Raw genomic sequence first — 12,843 nt, forward strand, 5'->3', positions numbered from 1 at the left:
AGTGCACCCAGCAATCGTCCACCTTCCCCACAAACACTTCCTTGACCCACAAAGCCCTCAACATGGGAAGAGTGGCTGTGGGGGTGTCACAGAGGTAAGCATTTATTAATTTCTGCTTTAATGGTTGATTAACTTAAAAATCCCTGCTGACCAATAAACAATCACAACTAGGGCATAGCTCAGAGCAAGATCATGGAGCGCAGCCTGCGGATTTCCCCTGTGCCATGTCAGTGCTTCTCCTGGGTCCATGATCCTGGTGGATGCAGAGCCCCAGGGCTGTGCATGAAGCTGCAGTGTGATATGTTTAATGTCCTCCAACCTTTGCCCGCATTGATCCATGGCCAAGTTCCTCCTATTGAATCCTGGAGCTGGGCAAAGGTAGAAACTGGGCAAAGGTAGGAGAAGCTGGGTGTAGCCACACGCTTCCTGCAGCTCAGGTGAGGGATTTCTGTCTCTGGGGGGCTCCTTATAGGGGAAATCCTTCTGGGGTCACCTGCTCTGCCCCACAGCCTGTGAGGAGCACTGCCTGTGAGGAGCACTGGCACTGCCCAAGGCGGTGCTGGCTGTGCTCATGGAACTCATGTTTGACTGACCCCATCTCCTCCTCCCCTGGCAGCTGCAACACTCTGGACCCCTTGCTGGAGTTGGAGTGGACACACGGTGTGATTTGGGGATGGATCTGCATGGATGAGGTGGTTGGGTTAGGTTTCTGGGATGGGTTTCTTCATGTCTCAGTGGCAGTGGGCACAGGATGCTCAGCAGCTCCTCCACCTGTACCATGCTGGGCACACTGCCTTTTTGTGTCACTGCTCCTTGGTTGCTGCCCCCTTGGGTTTTGGGATCTCCCAAGTCTGAGTCTTGCTTTTTCACATATAGGAATGTATAATGAACCACTGTCCAGATGTTTCTTCCAGATCCCTTTTCCCAAATCATCCATCCCTGGAAGGTGGCTCTGGCTGTGGTCATCACACATCTGGTTGGGTCATTTGGCATCACTATTTTCCTCTATAGAAAGCAAGGTGAGATGAGAGTGGAGGGGATGGAGTGCAGGGATAGGGATGGTCGGGGTGGTGTGAGCTCTGTTCTGTAGAGGTACACAGGAGGAGGAAGGGAAATTTTTCCTGAGATTCCCTTATTGCTTGATAAATAAAATTTGCCTTTTGTTTTTGGGAATGAAGGGTGGGGAAAGAGGAAAGGTGTGTGGGAGGGAAGATAGGAATGAGGCTGGACCGTGGGGCAGGTGGAAAGGTCCAGACCCGCTGCAGACGTCCCCACAAACCAAGCTGCCCTGCTGACCACCACTTCCTCCACTTCGTTTTCTAGTGGCACAGAGCACAAAGCTGAGTGAGTTCTTCCAGCTCGTTCCACCACCAAAGTCCCTTTAATGGGACTGATAGAAGACTGCAGAGTGCTGGGTTTATGCCATGTGCTGGGACCATGGGATCTTTGGGGCCTTGGGATGTGTTGATGCCATTGGGGTGTGCTGGGTTCATGGGATGCAGTTGGGTTGTAGGATGTGTCAATCCAGACAGCTCCACTTGCAAAACTCTCACCCAATCATTTCCTTTGAATTGGTTTAATTACATCTTGGGACTAAAGTGGTCATTGGCCTCTTCCCACAAAAAAAAAAAAGATTTGGGGTCTGTGTATAAGAGCAGACATGGGATGTGAAAGCAATCCCTCTGACCATGCATTTCCCTTGCTTCTTTTTTGCAGAGAGAAAAGATGCAGAGTTGGGTAGGTCTCCTTCCCCACAGTGAGGGAATTCAGAGACTCCCCATGGCATTAGCCATGGGTTGAGTAGCTGTCCTCTCTGACCATGCACTGCTCTGCTCCTTCTTTTCCAGCACAACAAGCTGAAATACTGGGTGAGTTTTCTTCCACAAATCAAAGTACTTAGGTTCTTCACATGGGAAGCTGTTCCCTCTGATCTTCTGATGCTATTGTATTTGCTTCTTCCTCCATGTTAGTATAACTGCATCTTAAGACCAGAGGGGTCATTGGCCACTTCCCAGAACAAAAACATTTGGGGTCTGGGTTATCGCTGTTGCCATGGAATGAGAAGGTGTTTCCTCTGACCACGCATTTCCTTTGCTTTTCTTTTGCAGAGAGAAAAGATGCAGAGTTGGGTAAGTCTCCTTCCCCACAGTGAGGGAATTCAGGGTCTCTCCATGGCATGAGCCATGGGATGAGCAGCTCTCCCCTCTGACCGTGCACTGCTCTTCCTTTTCCAGCACAACAAGCTGAAACACTGAGTGAGTTTTCTTTCTCAAATCAAATAACTTTGGGTCTTCCCATGGGAAGCTGTTCCCTCTGATTATCCCTTGCTATTGGGTTTCTTTCTTTCCTTCACACTGGTTTAATTCCTTCCTGAGACCAAAGTGGTCTCTGGCCACTTCCCAGAACAAAAACATTTGGGGTCTGGGCATGGGTGTAGCCATGAGATGAGAAGGTGCTCCCTCATTTGGGCTTTTCCCATGGGATCAGCCATGGGATGATAATCTGACCCTTTTCATCATGCATTGCTTATTTTTCTCTTTGGCAGAGCAACAAGCTGCTGAACTGGGTGAGTGCTCGCTCCCAAACTAAAAAAAAAGGGAGATTCTGCCTGATTGAGCTACGGGATGAGACGTTCCTCTCATCACACACTGTTTCTGCATTTCCTTTGCAGATTTACGTGCTGCAGATCTGAGTAAGGCTCCCTTCCTGTACTGAAGGATTTTGGGGTCTTCACATGCGATTAACAGTGGGATGATAATTTCACCCTTCTCATCATGTTTCTTACTTATTTTGCAGAGAATCAAGCTGCAAAACTGGGTCAGTCCTCCTCAGAAATTAGGAAAAAAAAGGGACTCTGCCTGTGTGAGCTGTGGGATGAGATGTTCCTCTCACAATGCATTGCTTTTCTCTTTCTTTTCCAGTGGAACGAACTAAAGCATTGGGTGAGTCTTCTGCCCTGAACCAAAGGAATCTGGGGATGACAAGCTGTCCCTCCTTAACAGGCGGTGGTTTTTCTCTCTTTTTCAGCAGAAAAAAGTGAAGCAGTGGGTGAGTCTTCTTCCCAAACCAAAGATATATGGAGTTTCCCATGGAATGACAAGCTGTCCCAGCTCATCATGCCGTGGTTTTTCTTTCTTTTCTATTTCAGTGAAACAGAATTCACAGCTGAGTAAGTTGCATTCACTGAACTGAGGGAATCTGGGGGTCTTCCCAAGGGACTGCGTATGAGAAAAATCCCCTCTGACCATGCACTGCTTTTCTCTTTCTTTTCCAGAGAAGGACTGTGAAGAGATTGGTGAGTCTCCCCTCCCAAAATAAAACCACTGCAGTCCCCCTGTGTGAGCTGTGGGATGAGATGTTCCTCTCATCACACAGTTTCTGCTTTCCATTTGCAGATTTAAGTGCTGCAGATATGAGTAAGTCTCCCACCCTGGACTGCAGGAATCTGGGGTCTTCCCATGGGATCAGCCATGGGACGATCATCTCACCCTTCTCATCATGCATTTCTTATTTATTTCTTTTGCAGAAATACTGACTACAAAATTGGGTGAGTCCTTCAACCCAAATTAGAAAAAAAAAAGGTGGTCTGCCTGTGGGAGCTTTGGGATGAGATGTACATCATCATGCACTCATTTTCTTTTTTCTATTTAAGACATACGCTGTGAAAAGATGGGTGAGCCTCCCCTCTGAAACTCAAAATGTTGGGGTATTCCTGTGGGAGCTTTGGGGTGGGATGTTCCGCTCAATATGCACTGTTCCTGCTTTTCATTTGCAGAGATAAGGGATGCAGATCTGAGTAAGTCTTCCTGCCTACACTGAAGGAATTTGGGGTCTTCCCATGGGATCAGCCATGGGATGATCATCTGACCCTTCTCATCATGCATTCCTTATTGTTTCTTTTGCAGAGAAACTAGCTGAAAGACTGGGTGAGTCCTTCCTCAAAAATTAGAAAAAAAGGGAGTCTGCCCGTGTGAGCTGTGGGATGAGATGTTCCTCTCACTGTGTGTTGCTTTTCTCTATCTTTTCCAGCGGAACGAACTGAAGCACTGGGTGAGTCTTCTGCCCCGAACCAAAGGAATTTGGGGTTTTCCATGGGATGACAAGCTGTCCCACCTCAACATGCCGTGCTTCTTCTTTCTTTTTCAGTGGAAGGAAGTGAAGCAGTGGGTAAGCCTTCTTCCCAAACCAAAGGAATATGGGCTTTCCCATGGGTTGAAAAGCTGTCCCACCTCACCATGCCGTGCTTTTTCTTTCTTTTGTTTTCAGAGAAACAGAACTCACAGTTGAGTAAGTTGCAGTTGCTAAACTGAAGGAATTTGAGGTCTTCACAAAGGTCTGAGTATGGGATGATAAAGCACCTTTGACTGTGCACTGCTTTTCTCTTTCTTTTCCAGAGAAGGACTGTGAAGAGATGGGTGAGTCTCCCCTCGCAAATTAAAAACACTGGGGTCTTCCTGTGGGAGCTGTGGATGAGATGTTCCTCTCATTACGCACTGTTTCTGCTTTTCATTTGCAGATTTAAGTGCTGCTGATCTGAGTAAGTCTCTCTCCTAATACTGAAGGAATTTGGGGTCTTCCCGTGGGATCAGCCATGGGATCATAATCTCACCCTTTTCGTTTTGCATTTCTTATTTGTTTCTTTTCCAGAGATACTAGCTATAAAACTGGGTGAGTCTCCCTTCTCAAAGTAAAAACACTATGGTCTGCCTGTGTGAGCTATGAGATGAGATGTTCTTCTCATCAAACTGTTTCTGCTTTTCCTTTGCAGACTCACGTGCTGCAGATCTGAGTAAGTCTGCCTCTGTAAAATGAAGGAATTTGGGGTCATCCCATGAGATCAGCCATGGGATGATAATCCAACTCTTCTCATCATAAGTTTCTTATTTATTTATTTTGCAGAAGAACAAGCTGCAAAACTGGGTGAGTCCTCCCTCCCAAATTAAAAAAAAGTGGGTCTGTCCGTGAGCTGTGGGATGAGATGTTCCGCCCATCATGCTTCGCTTTTCTCGTTCTTTTCCAGTGGAACGAAGTGAAGCATTGGGTGAGTCTTCCCCAACCCAAAGGAATTTGGGGTTTCCTGTGGGATGACAAGCTGTCCCACCTCAGCATCTGTTGCTTTTCTCTTTCTTTTCCAGGAAAACCATCTGAAGAATCAGACTGAGAGATGAACTGCGCCTCACAGTAGCCACAGGAGTTGAGCTTACCAGATCACTGATTGCATTGGATAAAAAAAACACCATTAACTCAAAGTGAGCAAGGAAATCCACAATGGGACCAAGAGGAGACAGTGTTTGTATTGAGTGAAAACACTGCAGTTCTGTGAGCCAAATCTGTCTGAGAAACCACCGAAGTGAGGATGTGCACCTCCAACTGAAATTTAATTTAAAAGAAAACATAGAAAGGAACAAAATGGAAGAAGATGGAGATCCTGGAAAACGGATGGACATTTTGGGAAATGTATCAGGCTTCATGACCATGTATCAGGCTTCATGGGAATCTCATGAGTACATAACGTTTTTGGAAACAAAAAAATGCATGCAAAACCCGAGGTAGAAAACTGCTTTGGGTGTTAAACGCGTTGTCTCTCACCATAGAATAAAGCATACCTGCTGATCGGAATCGATTACTGATTGTTATCACTTATTGAGGGTTTGGTGCCACGGAACAGGCTGAGTCTTCATCCTGGATCCAAAGCAATGTGGGCTCTATCAGACAACAAGCCGACCCTTCTCACCATGTACTGTTTTCCCAGCAGAACAAGGCTCCCTGAAGGAACCTAAAAAGGAAGAAAACACATTAATAGACAAAAAATACACAAAAACAAGAAAATAAAAACCATACCAAGCCCCAACTGCACCGAGTGATCTCCCCCCCATAAGCATCTCCCACCTTCTCCACAAAACCGTGCACATCCACAGAGCACCTAAAAAGAGGCTGTGGGAGTGTAAGAGGGCAAACGGATATTAACTCCTGCATTAATGGTCAGCTACTTAAAAATCCTTACTGACCAAAGAAATCACCACATCTTGGGCATAGCATAGAGCAAGCTCCCACCTGGCCCAGATGCTCCAACCTGTAATCCAGCATCGCCAGCCCTCTGGCAGTGCTACTTCTTCCTGTAACCAGTGGGAGGTTGGAGAAATTGGGAGAAATGCTCATGGAGCGCAGCCTGCGGATTTCCCCCGTGCTATGACAATGCTTCTCCTGGGTCCATGTTCCTGGTGGATGCAGAGACCATTGCATGAAGCTGCAATGAGGTGTGTTTAATTTTCTCCAACCTTTGCCCGCATTGATCCATGGCCAAGTTCCTCCTATTGAAACCTGGAGCTGGGCAAAGGTAGAAACTGGGCAAAGGTAGGAGAAGCTGGGTGTAGCCACGCACTGCCTGCAGCTCAGGTGAGGGATTTCTGTCTCTGGGGGGCTCCTTGTACGGGAAATCCTTCTGGGGTCACCTGCTCTGCCCCACAGCCTGTGAGGAGCACTGGCACTGCCCAAGGCAGTGGTGGCTGTGCTCATGTTTGACTGACCCCATCTCCTCCTCCCCTGGTGGTTATAACACACTGGGCCCCTTTCTTCCCCTACAGCTTCTACTCTCACATTCCTCCTGAATTTTTTCTCCATCTTCTTTCCAAATCTTCTTCCTCATATTCTCCATCATCTCCTTCTCCAACTCCTTCTCCATTTCCTTCACCACCCCCTTACCCTATCTTTTTCTCTCATCATTTACCCATTTTTTCACGCATCTTCTTCCCCACCTCCTCCACCGTCTCCTTCTCAGTCTTCTTTCTCTCCCTTCCCCAATTCCTTCCCCCCTCCTCTTCTCCAGCACAGATGCACTCCGTATTGGGCTGCAACCACCCCACTTTTGCCCTCCCCTGGAGGACCCTCCTGCCTTATCTTGTGGCTCTACACTTCCTCCATTCGGGATCAGGTAGGGGTCCTGTGGGACCGCTGTGCCTGGCAGAGGTCTTGCTGTGGGATGGGGGAGCGGCCATGGGGCAGGCCAGACCCAAGCCCAGCACCCAGACGCACTTGGCTTTCACTTTCACTTTGGGTGTATCATGAAACACGCGCCATTTGGGGTAGAATTTCTGGCTCTTCTTCACCTCCACCACACATTGTCAGTGGGCTCGCACCCACACAAATCCTTCCCCACTCCCTCCTGCTCCCTCTCCAGTGCTTTTACATGGCATGGAGCACACACCAACTCACCCTGTGCCGCTCCCTGACCCCACATTCACACAGCCACCATCTCGCTGTCTCTCTGTGTCTTATCATTGCCCAGCCCAGCTCACGGTGGTGGCACCAAGCCTCCATGTCACTGCCAACGTGGGACAGGACGTCATGCTGCGCTGCCACTTGTCCCCGTGCAAGGATGTCTGGAGCTCAGACATCAGATGGATCCAGCACCGGTCCTCTGGCCTTGTGCACCACTACCAAAATGGAGAGGACCTGGAGCAGATGGAGGAATATAAAGGGAGGACAGAACTGCTCAGGAATGGTCTCTCTGATGGAAACCTGGATCTGCGCATCACTGCTGTGAGATCCTCTGATAGTGGCTCGTATAGCTGTGTTGTGCAAGATGGTGATGGTTATGGAGAAGCCGTGGTGGAACTGGAGGTGTCAGGTCAGTGGCTGGGGTGTCCATGCATGGAGAGCAGCCTTTGGAAGAGGTCGGGGCTGAACTGCTCCATGAGATGCTGGAGTTGCAGTGGGCACACAGTATGATTTAGGGATGGATCTGCATGGATGAGGTGGTTGGGTTGGGTTTCTGAGATGGGTTTCTCCATATCTCAGTTGCAGTGGGCATAGGATGCTCAGCAGCTCCTCCACCTGTACCAAGCTGGGCACACTGCCTTTGTGTGTCACTGCTCCCTGGTTGCTGCCCCTTTGGGTTCTGGGATCTCCCAAGTCTGAGTCTTGCTTTTTCACACTGAGGAATGTACAATGAACCACTGTCCAGATGTTTCTTCCAGATCCCTTTTCCCAAATCATCCATCCCTGGAAGGTGGCTCTGGCTGTGGTCATCACACTTCTGGTTGGGTTATTTGGCACCACTATTTTCCTCTATAGAAAGCAAGGTGAGCTGAGAGTGGAGGGGATGGAGTGCAGGGATAGGGATGGTCGGGGTGGTGTGAGCTCTGTTCTGTAGAGGTACACAGGAGGAGGAAGGGAAATTTTTCCTGAGATTCCCTTATTGCTTGGTAAATAAAATTTGCCTTTTGTTTTTGGGAATGAAGGGTGGGGAAAGAGGAAAGGTGTGTGGGAGGGAAGATAGGAATGAGGCTGGACCGTGGGGCAGGTGGAAAGGTCCAGACCCGCTGCAGACGTCCCCACAAACCAAGCTGCCCTGCTGACCACCACTTCCTCCACTTCGTTTTCTAGTGGCACAGAGCACAAAGCTGAGTGAGTTCTTCCAGCTCGTTCCACCACCAAAGTCCCTTTAATGGGACTGATAGAAGACTGCAGAGTGCTGGGTTTATGCCATGTGCTGGGACCATGGGATCTTTGGGGCCTTGGGATGTGTTGATGCCATTGGGGTGTGCTGGGTTCATGGGATGCAGTTGGGTTGTAGGATGTGTCAATCCAGACAGCTCCACTTGCAAAACTCTCACCCAATCATTTCCTTTGAATTGGTTTAATTACATCTTGGGACCAAAGTGGTCATTGGCCTCTTCCCACAAAAAAAAAAAAGATTTGGGGTCTGTGTATAAGAGCAGACATGGGATGTGAAAGCAATCCCTCTGACCATGCATTTCCCTTGCTTCTTTTTTGCAGAGAGAAAAGATGCAGAGTTGGGTAGGTCTCCTTCCCCACAGTGAGGGAATTCAGAGACTCCCCATGGCATTAGCCATGGGTTGAGTAGCTGTCCTCTCTGACCATGCACTGCTCTGCTCCTTCTTTTCCAGCACAACAAGCTGAAATACTGGGTGAGTTTTCTTCCACAAATCAAAGTACTTAGGTTCTTCACATGGGAAGCTGTTCCCTCTGATCTTCTGATGCTATTGTATTTGCTTCTTCCTCCATGTTAGTATAACTGCATCTTAAGACCAGAGGGGTCATTGGCCACTTCCCAGAACAAAAACATTTGGGGTCTGGGTTATCGCTGTTGCCATGGAATGAGAAGGTGTTTCCTCTGACCACGCATTTCCTTTGCTTTTCTTTTGCAGAGAGAAAAGATGCAGAGTTGGGTAAGTCTCCTTCCCCACAGTGAGGGAATTCAGGGTCTCTCCATGGCATGAGCCATGGGATGAGCAGCTCTCCCCTCTGACCGTGCACTGCTCTTCCTTTTCCAGCACAACAAGCTGAAACACTGAGTGAGTTTTCTTTCTCAAATCAAATAACTTTGGGTCTTCCCATGGGAAGCTGTTCCCTCTGATTATCCCTTGCTATTGGGTTTCTTTCTTTCCTTCACACTGGTTTAATTCCTTCCTGAGACCAAAGTGGTCTCTGGCCACTTCCCAGAACAAAAACATTTGGGGTCTGGGCATGGGTGTAGCCATGAGATGAGAAGGTGCTCCCTCATTTGGGCTTTTCCCATGGGATCAGCCATGGGATGATAATCTGACCCTTTTCATCATGCATTGCTTATTTTTCTCTTTGGCAGAGCAACAAGCTGCTGAACTGGGTGAGTGCTCGCTCCCAAACTAAAAAAAAAGGGAGATTCTGCCTGATTGAGCTACGGGATGAGACGTTCCTCTCATCACACACTGTTTCTGCATTTCCTTTGCAGATTTACGTGCTGCAGATCTGAGTAAGGCTCCCTTCCTGTACTGAAGGATTTTGGGGTCTTCACATGCGATTAACAGTGGGATGATAATTTCACCCTTCTCATCATGTTTCTTACTTATTTTGCAGAGAATCAAGCTGCAAAACTGGGTCAGTCCTCCTCAGAAATTAGGAAAAAAAAGGGACTCTGCCTGTGTGAGCTGTGGGATGAGATGTTCCTCTCACAATGCATTGCTTTTCTCTTTCTTTTCCAGTGGAACGAACTAAAGCATTGGGTGAGTCTTCTGCCCTGAACCAAAGGAATCTGGGGATGACAAGCTGTCCCTCCTTAACAGGCGGTGGTTTTTCTTTCTTTTTCAGCACAAAAAAGTGAAGCAGTGGGTGAGTCTTCTTCCCAGACCAAAGATATATGGAGTTTCCCATGGAATGACAAGCTGTCCCAGCTCATCATGCCGTGCTTTTTCTTTCTTTTCTATTTCAGTGAAACAGAATTCACAGCTGAGTAAGTTGCATTCACTGAACTGAGGGAATCTGGGGGTCTTCCCAAGGGACTGCGTATGAGAAAAATCCCCTCTGACCATGCACTGCTTTTCTCTTTCTTTTCCAGAGAAGGACTGTGAAGAGATTGGTGAGTCTCCCCTCCCAAAATAAAACCACTGCAGTCCCCCTGTGTGAGCTGTGGGATGAGATGTTCCTCTCATCACACAGTTTCTGCTTTCCATTTGCAGATTTAAGTGCTGCAGATATGAGTAAGTCTCCCACCCTGGACTGCAGGAATCTGGGGTCTTCCCATGGGATCAGCCATGGGATGATCATCTCACCCTTCTCATCATGCATTTCTTATTTATTTCTTTTGCAGAAATACTGACTACAAAATTGGGTGAGTCCTTCAACCCAAATTAGAAAAAAAAAGGTGGTCTGCCTGTGGGAGCTTTGGGATGAGATGTACATCATCATGCACTCATTTTCTTTTTTCTATTTAAGACTTACACTGTAAAAAGATGGGTGAGTCTCCCCTCTGAAATTAAAAATGTTGGGGTATTCCTGTGGGAGCTCTGGGGTGGGATGTTCCGCTCAATATGCACTGTTCCTGCTTTTCATTTGCAGAGATAAGGGATGCAGATCTGAGTAAGTCTTCCTGCCTACATTGAAGGAATTTGGGGTCTTCCCATGGGATCAGCCATGGGATGATCATCTGACCCTTCTCATCATGCATTCCTTATTGTTTCTTTTGCAGAGAAACTAGCTGAAAGACTGGGTGAGTCCTTCCTCAAAAATTAGAAAAAAAGGGAGTCTGCCCGTGTGAGCTGTGGGATGAGATGTTCCTCTCACTGTGTGTTGCTTTTCTCTATCTTTTCCAGCGGAACGAACTGAAGCACTGGGTGAGTCTTCTGCCCCAAACCAAAGGAATTTGGGGTTTTCCATGGGATGACAAGCTGTCCCACCTCAACATGCCGTGCTTCTTCTTTCTTTTTCAGTGGAAGGAAGTGAAGCAGTGGGTAAGCCTTCTTCCCAAACCAAAGGAATATGGGCTTTCCCATGGGTTGAAAAGCTGTCCCACCTCACCATGCCGTGCTTTTTCTTTCTTTTGTTTTCAGAGAAACAGAACTCACAGTTGAGTAAGTTGCAGTTGCTAAACTGAAGGAATTTGAGGTCTTCACAAAGGTCTGAGTATGGGATGATAAAGCACCTTTGACTGTGCACTGCTTTTCTCTTTCTTTTCCAGAGAAGGACTGTGAAGAGATGGGTGAGTCTCCCCTCGCAAATTAAAAACACTGGGGTCTTCCTGTGGGAGCTGTGGATGAGATGTTCCTCTCATTACGCACTGTTTCTGCTTTTCATTTGCAGATTTAAGTGCTGCTGATCTGAGTAAGTCTCTCTCCTAATACTGAAGGAATTTGGGGTCTTCCCGTGGGATCAGCCATGGGATCATAATCTCACCCTTTTCGTTTTGCATTTCTTATTTGTTTCTTTTCCAGAGATACTAGCTATAAAACTGGGTGAGTCTCCCTTCTCAAAGTAAAAACACTATGGTCTGCCTGTGTGAGCTATGAGATGAGATGTTCTTCTCATCAAACTGTTTCTGCTTTTCCTTTGCAGACTCACGTGCTGCAGATCTGAGTAAGTCTGCCTCTGTAAAATGAAGGAATTTGGGGTCATCCCATGAGATCAGCCATGGGATGATAATCCAACTCTTCTCATCATAAGTTTCTTATTTATTTATTTTGCAGAAGAACAAGCTGCAAAACTGGGTGAGTCCTCCCTCCCAAATTAAAAAAAAGTGGGTCTGTCCGTGAGCTGTGGGATGAGATGTTCCGCCCATCATGCTTCGCTTTTCTCGTTCTTTTCCAGTGGAACGAAGTGAAGCATTGGGTGAGTCTTCCCCAACCCAAAGGAATTTGGGGTTTCCTGTGGGATGACAAGCTGTCCCACCTCAGCATCTGTTGCTTTTCTCTTTCTTTTCCAGGAAAACCATCTGAAGAATCAGACTGAGAGATGAACTGCGCCTCACAGTAGCCACAGGAGTTGAGCTTACCAGATCACTGATTGCATTGGATAAAAAAAACACCATTAACTCAAAGTGAGCAAGGAAATCCACAATGGGACCAAGAGGAGACAGTGTTTGTATTGAGTGAAAACACTGCAGTTCTGTGAGCCAAATCTGTCTGAGAAACCACCGAAGTGAGGATGTGCACCTCCAACTGAAATTTAATTTAAAAGAAAACATAGAAAGGAACAAAATGGAAGAAGATGGAGATCCTGGAAAATGGATGGACATTTTGGGAAATGTATCAGGCTTCATGACCATGTATCAGGCTTCATGGGAATCTCATGAGTACATAACGTTTTTGGAAACAAAAAAATGCATGCAAAACCCGAGGTAGAAAACTGCTTTGGGTGTTAAACGCGTTGTCTCTCACCATAGAATAAAGCATACCTGCTGATCGGAATCGATTACTGATTGTTATCACTTATTGAGGGTTTGGTGCCACGGAACAGGCTGAGTCTTCATCCTGGATCCAAAGCAATGTGGGCTCTATCAGACAACAAGCCGACCCTTCTCACCATGTACTGTTTTCCCAGCAGAACAAGGCTCCCTGAAGGAACCTAAAA

At 47.3% G+C, this 12,843-nt stretch overlaps 2 protein-coding genes and 1 long non-coding RNA gene across 5 annotated transcripts in view; 2 read left to right on the forward strand and 1 right to left on the reverse strand.

The window, feature by feature from the left end:
* LOC116236733 (uncharacterized) overlaps positions 1–12,843 on the reverse strand; it is a 30,200-nt gene that overhangs the window by 9,227 nt on the left and 8,130 nt on the right. For 2 of the 3 annotated variants that reach the window (XR_016461013.1, XR_016461014.1), the window contains exons 3-4: positions 12,668–12,837; positions 5,607–5,776 (exon numbers count right to left, since the gene is read on the reverse strand). This is a non-coding gene — a long non-coding RNA (uncharacterized LOC116236733). Of the gene's footprint in view, positions 1–5,139; positions 5,212–5,606; positions 5,777–12,667; positions 12,838–12,843 lie in introns of those variants that run through there. The other variant, XR_016461016.1, reaches the window with a different exon arrangement.
* On the forward strand, positions 1,726–5,001 carry LOC149913783 (uncharacterized). Its single transcript, XM_090128971.1, has 21 exons — positions 1,726–1,737; positions 1,848–1,868; positions 2,109–2,129; positions 2,546–2,566; positions 2,797–2,817; positions 2,922–2,942; positions 3,003–3,048; positions 3,149–3,169; positions 3,275–3,295; positions 3,396–3,416; positions 3,527–3,547; positions 3,653–3,673; positions 3,776–3,796; positions 3,906–3,926; positions 4,030–4,050; positions 4,147–4,287; positions 4,395–4,415; positions 4,517–4,537; positions 4,648–4,668; positions 4,769–4,789; positions 4,900–5,001. The coding sequence occupies exons 1-21, from the start codon at positions 1,726–1,728 to the stop codon at positions 4,941–4,943; spliced, it is 600 nt and encodes a 199-aa protein (XP_089985097.1). The 3' UTR covers positions 4,944–5,001.
* Positions 6,147–10,462, forward strand: LOC116236722 (myelin-oligodendrocyte glycoprotein). Its single transcript, XM_090129222.1, has 3 exons — positions 6,147–6,931; positions 7,286–7,627; positions 7,977–10,462. The coding sequence occupies exons 1-3, from the start codon at positions 6,832–6,834 to the stop codon at positions 8,150–8,152; spliced, it is 618 nt and encodes a 205-aa protein (XP_089985348.1). The 5' UTR covers positions 6,147–6,831; the 3' UTR covers positions 8,153–10,462.

Source organism: Phasianus colchicus, chromosome 35 (assembly GCF_987193195.1).
Source record: "Phasianus colchicus chromosome 35, bPhaCol1.hap1.1, whole genome shotgun sequence".
NCBI classification, from domain to species: domain Eukaryota; kingdom Metazoa; phylum Chordata; class Aves; order Galliformes; family Phasianidae; genus Phasianus; species Phasianus colchicus.

What these genes read in the sequence shown, in the direction of transcription:
- LOC149913783 (XM_090128971.1), top strand. An exon ending in ACAACAAGCTGAAATACTGG is followed by an intron (nt 1,869 to 2,108) that starts GTGAGTTTTCTT and finishes TTTCTTTTGCAG; the next exon opens with AGAGAAAAGATGCAGAGTTG. An exon ending in GAAACAGAACTCACAGTTGA is followed by an intron (nt 4,288 to 4,394) that starts GTAAGTTGCAGT and finishes TTTCTTTTCCAG; the next exon opens with AGAAGGACTGTGAAGAGATG.
- LOC116236722 (XM_090129222.1), top strand. Translation starts at nt 6,832, where the DNA reads ATGCACTCCGTATTGGGCTGCAACCACCCCACTTTTGCCCTCCCCTGG. An exon ending in CTTCCTCCATTCGGGATCAG is followed by an intron (nt 6,932 to 7,285) that starts GTAGGGGTCCTG and finishes ATCATTGCCCAG; the next exon opens with CCCAGCTCACGGTGGTGGCA. An exon ending in GGTGGAACTGGAGGTGTCAG is followed by an intron (nt 7,628 to 7,976) that starts GTCAGTGGCTGG and finishes TGTTTCTTCCAG; the next exon opens with ATCCCTTTTCCCAAATCATC.